This window comes from Polyodon spathula, chromosome 50 (genome assembly GCF_017654505.1).
Source record: "Polyodon spathula isolate WHYD16114869_AA chromosome 50, ASM1765450v1, whole genome shotgun sequence".
Taxonomy (NCBI): Eukaryota; Metazoa; Chordata; class Actinopteri; order Acipenseriformes; family Polyodontidae; genus Polyodon; species Polyodon spathula.
The window spans coordinates 927,347-939,483 of record NC_054583.1 but is presented as its reverse complement, the minus strand read 5'-3'; the positions used below and the strand labels follow the sequence as shown (position 1 = coordinate 939,483).

At 42.1% G+C, this 12,137-nt stretch overlaps 1 protein-coding gene across 1 annotated transcript in view; it reads right to left on the bottom strand.

The window, feature by feature from the left end:
• Nucleotides 1-12,137, bottom strand: part of LOC121306749 (serine/threonine-protein kinase TAO2-like) — a 71,193-nt gene that overhangs the window by 37,612 nt on the left and 21,444 nt on the right. The window contains exons 2-4 of the mRNA XM_041238655.1: nucleotides 8,171-8,379; nucleotides 6,781-6,852; nucleotides 325-426 (exon numbers count right to left, since the gene is read on the bottom strand). Coding sequence (XP_041094589.1) covers nucleotides 325-426; nucleotides 6,781-6,852; nucleotides 8,171-8,302 — 306 coding nt within the window. The 5' untranslated portion in view covers nucleotides 8,303-8,379. The remainder of the gene's footprint in view (nucleotides 1-324; nucleotides 427-6,780; nucleotides 6,853-8,170; nucleotides 8,380-12,137) is intronic.

Genomic DNA, 12,137 nt, shown 5'->3' with positions numbered 1-12,137 from the left:
CACTGGGGTGAAGTAAGTTCCAGCTTATCCTGGGGTATTTTTCTATTTTAAACGTGTTACATATTGAAAGGTCTTGCTGTAAAATAAAAAAATCACTGTGCTTCACAAGCCCAAAACTACAGGAGAGGACATCGCTTATCCTACAGATAACCTTAAATAATAATAATAATAATAATAATAATAATAATAATAATAATAATAATAATAATAATGCTGCCTAGGGCATACCCATGCTAGGTGTCCTCTGATAATAAACATCCAGTACATACTCATGGTGTGTTCTAATTATTATAATAATAGTAAATAACTATTAGTATCACTCACCCACGCAGTGTGCTCTCTCAGGTAGCATCCTCGGTACTCTATAGTGTTCGGGTGTCTCAGCTTCTGAAGAAACTTCACCTCCTTAATGATGTCCTGCCATTTCTAAACAAGGGAGAAAAACGCTCCAATTGAAAAAGTTTAAGAAGCAAAACAATTTCAAAAGAGCTAACCAAGGTTTTAAAATCCATTTCCTTCCCTTTTATTAGAATGAAATGTAATCTCTAGCGCTGACCATCTTTAAAATCCATTCTCTCACCTCTTATTAGCTTTATTAACATGATCACTGACCCCTCCCTTTACAGGAGCGCTGACCATCTTTAAAATCCATTCCCTCACCTGTTATTAGCTTTATTAACAGGATCACTGGTCCCTCCCTTTAAAGGAGTGCTGACCATCTTTAAAATCCATTCTCTCACCTCATTAGCTTTATTAACAGGAGCGCTGACCATCTTTAAAATCCATTCTCTTACCTCTTCATTGTATTTCACATTTTTGCAACAAGCACTTAATTGCTTACATAAAAATAAGCGATATTCACACTGATCCTTTCATGCATGAAATATGTAATACCTGAAAGTGGGGGGGGGGACGGGACTGGCATCCAGAGAGAGAGAGAGAGAGAGAGAGAGTGAGTATGATAGAGCGAGAGCAATAGAGAGCGAGATCAAGAGAGAGACAGACAGACAGCTGCAGCTCTCACTAGCTGGGGGAGATATGGCAACTCCTGAACTTGATTTGCACCAGACTAGTGAGCTAAGAACATCTCGCTCGAATTGCATTGTTAAAATCAAAGAATGTGTAATTGATATGTGTAGAACAATAGGGATGATAATAATAATAATAATATTATTATTAAGTCGTTGTGATGGTAACAGGAATAATAATAATTATAGAACAACTGTACATAACTGATTTATATTAAAAAAATTCACATTGTATCTCATTCTAAATGACAAGTAGCATATAATAGATTACAGCTACAATAGCTCTTTGGATCAACAGCACTTGGAATATTCAGGGCCTGTGTTCATCAAGCACAGACCATGAATTCATCAACAGTATCTCAAATATGGATATGGTTACTCTGCAGAGGACACTGTGCCATGCAGACATGCCCTCTCACAGTCCCTCAGACTACAGAGAAATCATAATGCCCTCCCTGCAACACAGCACAGTCTAGCGTGGCGGCGAGGGGGTGGGGGCCGGGGGGGCATTAGAGTGGGGAGGAGCTTCAAGACCAATGAATCACATGTGGATGAGAATCCGTTGTTTCATATCCTCACAGTCTGATGGTTTCCTGTGTGCAGCCTGTGTTGCTCTCCCTATTCAAATGATGACATTTTTCAAACTCTTCACACAGAGATCTGCCAGTTCCAGGTCCAGGAGAACATGCTGCTCAGTGGGGAGTTTACCTCCAGGACAGGGCGACAGCCTGACTAACACACAGCGAAACAATCATATACCCAGACAGACCCCTCTGCACCACACCCAAAATACATCAATCACAAACAGCCACGACAGTGAGGTGAACAAGAATGGGAGAGAAGTACTGCACCTCTGTCAAGGTCTAGATCTGTACATCATTAACAGCATGATAAGAGGGGACGCTTTAGGAAGATAGACCTACAGCTCAGCTCTTGGTAACAGTGTGATGGACTGTGCCATCACTGACCTAGACCCCTCCTTTATTAATGCATTCACTGTCAGATCTCACACCCTGTCAGACCACAGCCAAATCACGGTTTATATAAAGAGAGCTGCCTAACAGCACAAGACAAAGCCCTGCAAGTTGTACAAGCTTCATCACTCCTACATATCTCCAAACACTACAGAACTGTGCAAAGAAGCAATTGGCACGAACGAAATGGAAATTCTAATACATTCATGTCAAAACACACAGTATCAACCCACCAAAACAGGAGTAAATCTGGCTGCAAAAGACCGAAATACTATATTTAGAAAAAGCAGCTGAAAAATATAAATAAAAAATAGTAAATTTGAAAAACCAAAAGAATAAATTCAACAAAACCAGAATTGGCAATCCAAAAATGGAAACATTCTGAAAAAAACATTTTGAAAACCTTTACGATGAAATACAAAAACAAACAACTCAAAATTTATATTTGCGAAAAACTAAAAAGATCAGAATCCTGTATCAAAGAAAACCGGAACCCCGTAGATACCCCAATAACTTCGTAAGAGTTCCAGGAAAGCCTGCGAGCCTGACAGCATCAGTGCTGAGATGTTGAAACACAGCAGACACGGTCTGCAGGGGGGCTCTGCTCAAACTCCTCAATCTAGTACTGAGAGCAGGATATCTAACCCCCACCCTCTAAGCGTCGTGGGGGGGGGGGGGGGGTCTAGGTCGGCCAGGATGTCCTCGGCTGACCGCGCACCAGTGACCCCTCTAGTCTGGCCGGGCGCCTGCGGGCTTGCCTGTTAGCTGCCTGGGAGCTGTGTTGTCCTCTTACGCTGTAGCTCCTGTTCTGCAGTACCATTAACCCTTTGAGTAGCGAGTTCTAAAATGCCTTGCAGGCCCTACAGGAGTGAGGTTTTCTTTTCTGTCTTCTGTACACGCTTGATTATTACAAGTGCAGCTTACAAACAAGCTGAGAGGTATAGGTTTGTATGTATGTAATGAATACTGACAAGAGAAATGTATTGATTACAATTACACAACTATTTACACACCATATAGACAGATCTCGATACATCTTGTTAGTAGGCCTATTAGCAGTTTACTTACATCACAATGAAAAGATGTAAACAAATAATTTACTGTAAATAAATAACAAATATTCATTTTTATTTTGTCATAGGGGAAAGGTTTGACTAAAAAACAACAGGTGGAACAACAACAACACATCCTAACAAAAAAAAGGGCTGAGAGAGCGAGAGAGAGAGACATGAAGAAATCAAATCCAGGTAAACAGGTGGTGGGGTAGAGGGGGCGAGTGTGTCAACAATGCCATCAATAACGCCTATCACTTGATGTTGATGGTAAATATTCTTCGCTTATGCCTTCACTGACACACTCGTTGACATCTGATTTAGTAGAACTGTATGTATTTGAATTAAAATCTGAAGTCAATATTATTTCTAATTCTTCTTTCTCACTGAGCAATTTTTGCCGATTTAGACAGTGTTGACATTTTTGTATATAATTCAGTCAGTCTGGCAGAGGGCACAAGAGACCAATGACAGGTGTTAAAGAAACCTAGTGTTACAATATCATGTGATCAGGGGTTTTGTAGGCTCAGTAATTCAAGTTTAAAGATGCAGAATGTACCGCTACGTCTGTACTACTTAAAGGGTTAATGCCCAATACTGGCCTTCCTTACCAAACAGTGTCCTGAGTAAAAGTCAGATTGGCTTCCTCCCAAAACACTGCACTTCTGATCGTATTTACACCCTCCACACCCTTACCAACAAACACATCCACCAAACTAATTAAAAGGAAAAATATTCGCTTGCTTAATTGATTTTAAAAAGGCATTTGATTCAATTCGGTATAAAGGAATCATCTTTAAACTTCTTCAAAGCCTATGACATCGTAAAGTCAATGTATTCAGAAAAATTAATGTGGTTTGAAAACTGGTAACAAAAGAACAGAATTCTTCGCACAGGGGCGTGGGGCGAGACAGGGCTGCAGTCCGAGCCCAACGTTGTTCAACATCTATATCAAACTCGCTGCTCCAGCACTGTGGCTCCAGCCCCTGGCCTCTCTCTACACGACACACAAATGAAATTCCTGCTCTACGCAGATGACCTGGTCCTGCTGTCCTCCACACAGCAGGGGCTTCAGCAGAGCCTGTCACTGCTAGAGCTGTACTGTCAGACCTGGGCACTGACAGTACACCTGGATAAGCCTAAAATGATGACATTCCAGAAGAATGCTAGATCTCAGGTAAACAAATACCACTTCACTCTAGACAACAGCACCCTGGAACACACCAGCAGCTACACATACCTGGGTCTGACCATCAGCGCCTCAGGGAGCTTTAACCTGGCAGTGAAAGGAGAAGCATACAGGGCTTTTTATGCCATAAAGACTAGGCTCTATAATATAAATCCCCATATAACGATTTGGCTCAATTTTCAAAAGTGTGATTCAGCCAATTGAAGTGTGAGGTCCAAGTACAAACCAGGACTACACAAAATGGGACACCCCACAGAAACCCTGCACGCAGAGTTCTATAAAAACACTAAAACTACAAAGAAACACCGAATAATGCAGGCAGGGCCGAATTAGGCCATTACCCATTGATTATTAACATCCAAAAAAGAGCATTAACCCTTTGCGGTCGTAAATCGGACCAGGTCCGACATTACAATTTTCCCTTTCCAGTCCGATGTCGGACCCTGTCCGACATAATCAAAAAGACGTCAAGCACAGGTCTCTAATTATTTTTTCTCTGGAAAAAGACGAGAAAACCTTTCTATGGCCGAGTGAGACCAGTAAGAGCCAAATACACACAGCCCCTGCACCACAGAGATCTGCAGAGCTTTTTGAGAGGTTACAGTAATAAAATAATGACTTTGATCACATTATTGAGGAGTTTGGTGATAAAACGAGTGATCAGGAGAGGATTTATCAGTGTGCACGTCTATAAAGAGGTATGTGAAAAATACAGCAAACAAGGGGTGGGGCTTGGCTGGAGTTGCAGTACCGAATGTCCTTTTGCGATTCAATGCCTTTTAAACCTGTTTTAGTCTGAAAAAAATAAATAAATAAATTTAAACAGCGGGTGTAAAAATAAATTGGACCTGACACGCCTGACAGGTGCTGAATAAATGCATCGCTAAGGGTTAAAACACAGTGACCCAAACTCCTACCAACATAAAGACCTGAAAAGCTAAGAGCTCAGCCCAGAAGAGATTCCCTTCAGCCAGCTGGTCCTGAAGCTCTGCACTGACATCAGCAAGCTTCAGCACAGCTCTGCTAAAACAATTCCAATTAGAATACACCAAATTACAAAACACCTCAAACACTCCTATCTGGGCCATTGGGATAAAAACCCTAAAAAACTAAACAAACTGGAGTGCTATCGGGCCCTAAAAAGAATACACCTTGACAGAATACCTGGTCAGGTGAGAGACACAAAGCACAGGCAGATCCTGACCAAGTACAGACTCAGTGTCCACCACCTGGCCATTGAAACGGGATGGCACATACAGTCCTGGCTGCCCATAGACAGCCAGCTATGTGGTCACTGTGAACTGTGAGCAACATTTTCTTCCCTAAATTCTGCAGTTCTGCCCCAGAATTCACAAACATGCCTGACACACAGAGAGTCAGTCCTGCTGGGGGAGGACTTACAAACAGTCATACTGGCTGGCCAGTATGTAGAGACCTGTCCCAGCCTGAGGGACACACAGTGAACACGTCACACTGTAATCCCATCACAGGGCTGCAAGAGTGAGGGAGAGGGAAGGATTGAGATCGATGGAGGGTGGGAGAAAGACATACAGAGTAAGGGAGAAAAGGAGGGGGAAACGGGAAGCAGAGAGGGAAGGAAGAGGGAGAAAGGGAGGATGAAAGTTTAACAACGTTTGTTATACATTGCTTTGGCAAAAGTTGTTTATTCTTGTTATGCCAATAAAGCCGACAGGCGGTCAGATGGAGACAGATAGCGATAGACAGATAGCTTTATTTATTTTTTTTATTTCTTTTAATCTGTCCCCACGAGGTCCTCAAGCATGAAAGAGCTAAACTGTCCCGGAGGGGAAATGGAACAGGGGTATCCAAAGTTGCCCTTTCCACTTCTGGTCTAGAATTGATCAATTGAACCAGATTAACCCACTAAGTGCCACTGTCCTCATTTGAAGAGGGGCTGCTTTGTAATTTTTTTGGAGCATTTTAACTGACATCTACTTGTTATTTAAAGTTTCTCTAACTATATTGCTATGATAACTTACTCCTCTGATTTTGTTAACTGTAAAAGTTAAGTCTGGATGTACTGTTATAATTCTTCAAATACAGCCCTTCAGATGCTTTTATGACTCCTCGATGTAAAATAAGAAACTGAAGCCTATGAATGATCCATTTCTTGGTGTTTCTTCCTCCCCACAGTGATGATATATCAGCTCCATTTTCTATGTGTTGAGCTTCACAGCCGGTGTGAAATTCCATTGCTCTGATTACAGAAACACGTCTCACTGGACTGTCCTCAAAATAAGACAAAGCAGTTTGTAGCCAAAACAAAAGGATTTCATTTTGTTTTCTGTGAAGTTGTATTGATTTAGAATGCATCAATTCCATCAAAACAGACTGTGTTCTGATTACTTCACAGAAATTAATTTGGTAGTGTATGGGTTAATCCTCCATCCAGACCCTGAGGTTGTTCATTCTCTCATTTTTAACCTGGAGTGGAATAATGGTCCTCCAGGATCGTGATTGATTGCACACCCCTGTACTAGAATGAAGTATCTGCTGCCATTGCCTCACACACTCACCTCATTGGACTGCTTCCCGCTGTACGACATTTTCTTGATCGCCACAACCTCATTGTTACGGATATCACGCGCCTGAGAGAGAAGAAGAAAGAGGGGGAGATCAACTAAACATTTAGACTTTTGATATAAACCATTGTTTACCAATTCAGGGATAGGAATAAGACTCCCACTGCATAGCACATTAAATGAAGACTAAACATGAAAAGGTGCTGCAGTGTGGGTGCTTTGAGCTGCATTAATTAGAGCGTTTGAGTGCGGATCGGGTATGTAGCATTGACATAGCTTCGTATCTACAGAGTGTATCCCTATTAGAATTATTATCAGTATCTGCAGTACAGTACCTACCCTCAATAACCTTATAAATAATTATCCTCATTATAATTCAGTACAGTATCTACTCATAGTTCAGGGTCTCATTATTATTCTCAATCAATATCAACAGTATGTATATAACCAATTCAGTATCTACAGTATGTATCCTTATAATTATTAACACTATCTACAGCACAGTATCTATTTTCATTATAAAATTCTGTATTTCTCATCATGAGTATTATCCTCAGTATCTCGTGTGCGTCCTCACTATACTGATCCTCAGTATCTCGTGCGCGTCCTCACTATACTGATCCCCAGTATCTCGTGCGCGTCCTCACTATACTGATCCTCAATATCTCGTGTGCGTCCTCACTATACTGATCCTCAGTATCTCGTGTGCGTCCTCACTATACTGATCCCCAGTATCTCGTGCGCGTCCTCACTATACTGATCCTCAGTATCTCGTGCGCGTCCTCACTATACTGATCCTCAGTATCTCGTGTGCGTCCTCACTATACTGATCCCCAGTATCTCGTGTGCGTCCTCACTATACTGATCCCCAGTATCTCGTGTGCGTCCTCACTATACTGATCCCCAGTATCTCGTGCGCGTCCTCACTATACTGATCCTCAGTATCTCGTGTGCGTCCTCCCTATACTGATCCTCAGTATCTCGTGTGCGTCCTCACTATACTGATCCGTGTGCGTCCTCACTATACTGATCCTCAGTATCTCGTGTGCGTCCTCACTATACTGATCCTCAGTATCTCGTAGTATCTCGTGTGCGTCCTCACTATACTGATCCTCAGTATCTCGTGTGCGTCCTCACTATACTGATCCTCAGTATCTCGTGTGCGTCCTCCCTATACTGATCCTCAGTATCTCGTGTGCGTCCTCACTATACTGATAGTATCTCGTGTGCGTCCTCCCTATACTGATCCTCAGTATCTCGTGTGGATCCTCACTATACTGATACTCAGTATCTCGTGTGCGTCCTCCCTATACTGATCCTCAGTATCTCGTGTGCGTCCTCCCTATACTGATCCTCAGTATCTACAGTACAGTTCAGTACGTACAAAGTAGACGGCCCCGAAGCTGCCATGGCCGATCTCCCGGAGATCAGCAAACAGCTTCTCGGGGTCCTCTCTGTAGAAGAGTTCCGCCACCTCGGGGTCCTTCAGGCTCCCTGCCCGCGCATTCGAAGGCATGGCGGGGGGGCAGGGGGGGCGCCCCCAAACAGGAGGGGGGTGGCACACACACAGCAGAGCAGAGGAGGAGAGAGGACCTGCAACAGAGAGAGAGAGAGAGGTGTAAGAGACTTATACTTTAGATCAATACCAGGGGTGGAAATAAGACTCCTATTGCACAGCAGTGTCATCCATTCCAGGTTTTACTACCAGCTTGACTAGCCCCCAGTGTGTCTAGGTAACAAGCTCAGGTGTGTCTTACGCATAGGGAAACCAGAAATGGATCAAACTGCTGTGCAATTATTTCCATCCCTGAATATTACAACTCCCAATCCCCACTGGAACCTATTAGCAACAACTACACTATTAATTTCTGAGCATGTAGATCTCACACTCACAATGCCAATGACAAAGCCTTCAAAACGTTTAAACACAGCCTTCGAAACACTTAAACAAGGAGTGCTGACCATCTATGAGATCCATTCTCTCACCTCTTATTAGCTTTATTAGCATGATCACTGGACCCTCTCTTTACAGGAGCGCTGACCATCTTTAAAATCCATTCTCTCACCTCTTATTAGCTACATTAGCATGATCACCTCTCTTTAAAAGGCGTGATGACCATCCAGGGGTGCGCAATACATATCGCCGACGCCCGGGACAACAAGATTGTGCAAAGGACAACACGTTTTGCTCTTATACTTTGCCTGTTGGATGAGGGGTGGGCGATATACCTCAAAAAATACATCATGATATTCAAGAAGATGTACATCACGATATATTTAACATTCTGATTAAGGTGGGTTTTTTTTGGGGTTTTTGCAATTGTACATAAAAAATATAAAACTAGAAGTACTTTTAAAAACTGTTTTTATATGACAGGCCCAAAGCGCTTCTATGGGTTTTCAGGTATTAAGGCCATGACTGAGAAAGAAAATAAAACACATTTATTCTATCATAATAAGTTACTTATTCTTTTGCCATGGATTGTATGCATATATACAAAGAACGTTTGTTAACATACCACAGAAACACTGGGTAAGTAAACAATTTAATATTCAATATTAAAGGCAAATCATTTTTAATATAACTCGTGTAAGGCGGCACACCCTAGGGCATGCGAAATACCACAATGCAATAGTATTGCTAGTTAAACATACTCTAATAACACAAACAAGGGTACACTCACACTGTTAACAAAATCAGCTAAATGAAGCCTGTGTCCAAAACACTGGGGTCTATACATCGAACAATTAAAATGAACCTGTTTAAAAGTTTAACGAGACGCCCGATTGATTAAACGACTGACTTGACACCCAATAAAACAGCCGTTCTGTAATTAAAAATTGAAATATACCGCAATACAAATATTAATCTGTACTACCTATGAAGTTCAAATGGATCCGGTCAAGGCTTAATCTTTGCAGTTCGCATCCTGCACAAGACAAGGGTGGACCAGAAAAAAAAAAAAAAAAAGGGGAACGATAACTTGCAACAATATTTTTATTGTTCTTAACCCTTTGCGCTCCTGTGACGGACCAGGTCCGACATTACAATTTTCCCTTTCCAGTCCAATGTTAGACCCTGTCCCATATCATCAAAAACACGTAAAGCACGGGTCTCTAGTCGTTTTTTTCTCCAGAAAAAGCAGAGAAAACCTTTGAATGGCCGAGTGAGACCGACAGGAGCAGAATGAAACCGAAAAAAAAGAGGCATATCTGATTGTCCCATGCACCAGAGATAACACTGTCATAAACAAAAGAGAGAGCTGCTTCTGCATCCAGCGCTCAAAGAATATCACAGACATCTACAGAGCTTTTGGAGATGTTATAGTAATAAAATAATGACTTGGATCACGTTATTGAGGAGTTTGGTGATAAAACGAGTGATCAGGAGAGGATTTATCAGTGTGCACGACTATAAAGAAGTATGTGACAAATACAGCATAGAAGGGGTGGGGCTTGGCTGTAGCTACAGTACAGAGTGTCCTGTTGCAATTCAGTGCCTTTTAAACCTGTTTTACTCGGGGGGGGGGGGGGGGGGGGATTAAACAGCGCGTGTAAAATAAACAGCGCCTGACAAGCGCCGAATAAATGGACCGCAAAAGGGTTAAAAAATGCCGGTATCAACAATAATACCAGCGCATCACCCCACCCTACAGTGAATACCAGCGCATCACCCCACCCTACAGTGAATACCAGCGCATCACCCCACCCTACAGTGAATACCAGCGCATCACCCCACCCTACAGTGAATACAGGCGTATAACCTTACCCTATAGCTTTTTTTTTTTTTTTTATAATAATAGGTTGATGAACAGACCGGGCTAAATCTAGGGATGACAAACAAGCAACAGTATTTCCGAACTACACTGCTGAGGCAGCTGCAAGAAAAAATAAAAGGTGCTAAGTACTGTCAGAAGGTTGAACCAAAAGCGCTGTCAGAAGAGGAGCTGGTGTAGGCATGACTCTGCCAGAAAGGGCTGGTGACTGTGCAGCTTGTACACATGCAGTCTGTGGAGTCAGCAGATGCCCTACATCTCAGAAGCTACCTCTGCACTCGAGGCAGATTGTTCCAGGCCCTGTTGAGATGCTCATAAATGTTGCTTGTTTTTTTAATTCTTTTTTCGTCGCCGCCCCCTGGAAAAATGTCTGTGTGGCCGTTGGATTTTTCCATCCATTAGCCACGCTGCCATGGATGCTGAAGCTGTATCTTGAGGTGAGTGTGTGCTCGTTATACGCAAGGGCGCTATTCTATTCCGTTTTCATCCTTTCGGATCTCAAAAGATGTTTTCGTTAGTTGTCGGACACCCTTGCGTCCAAGTCATGCCAGATTAAGTTGAGATTAAGTCAAACTGAACGCAGTTGGAATTCAAGGAAACACACGTACATGGATTAGGGAGTGGTTAACATGTAGAAAACAGAAAGTACTGATTAGAGGAGAAACCTCAGAATGGAGTGTGGTAACCAGTGGTGTACCACAGGGATCAGTATTAGGTCCTCTGCTATTCCTAATCTACATTAATGATTTAAATTCTGGTATAGTAAGCAAACTTGTTAAATTCGCAGATGACACAAAAGAGGAGGAGTGGCAAACACTGTTGCAGCAGCAAAGGTCATTCAAAATGATCTAGACAAGATTCAGAACTGGGCAGACACATGGCAAATGACATTTAATAGAGAAAAGTGTAAGGTACTGCACGCAGGAAATAAAAATGTACATTATAAATATCATATGGGAGATACTGAAATTGGAGAAGGAATCTATGAAAAAGACCTAGGAGTTTTTGTTGACTCAGAAATGTCTTCATCTAGACAATGTGGGGAAGCTATAAAAAAGGCCAACAAGATGCTCGGATACATTGTGAAAAGTGTTGAATTTAAAATCAAGGGGAGTAATGTTAAAACTGTACAATTCATTAGAAAGACCTCATCTTGAATATTGTGTTCAGTTCTGGTCACAAAAAAATATTGCTGCTCTAGAAAGAGTGCAAAGAAGAGTGACCAGAATTATTCCGGGTTTAAAAGGCATGTCATATGCAGACAGGCTAAAAGAATTGAATCTATTCAGTCTTGAACAAAGAAGACTACGCGGTGACCTAATTCAAACATTCAAAATTCTAAAAGGTATTGACAATGTCGACCCAAGGGACTTTTTCGACCTGAAAAAAGAAACAAGGACCAGGGGTCACAAATGGAGATTAGACAAAGGGGCATTCAGAACAGAAAATAGGAGGCACTTTTTTATACAGAGAATCGTGAGGGCCTGGAACCAACTCCCCAGTAATGTTGTTGAAGCTGACACCCTGGGATCCTTCAAGAAGCTGCTTGATGAGATTCTGGGATCAATAAGCTAC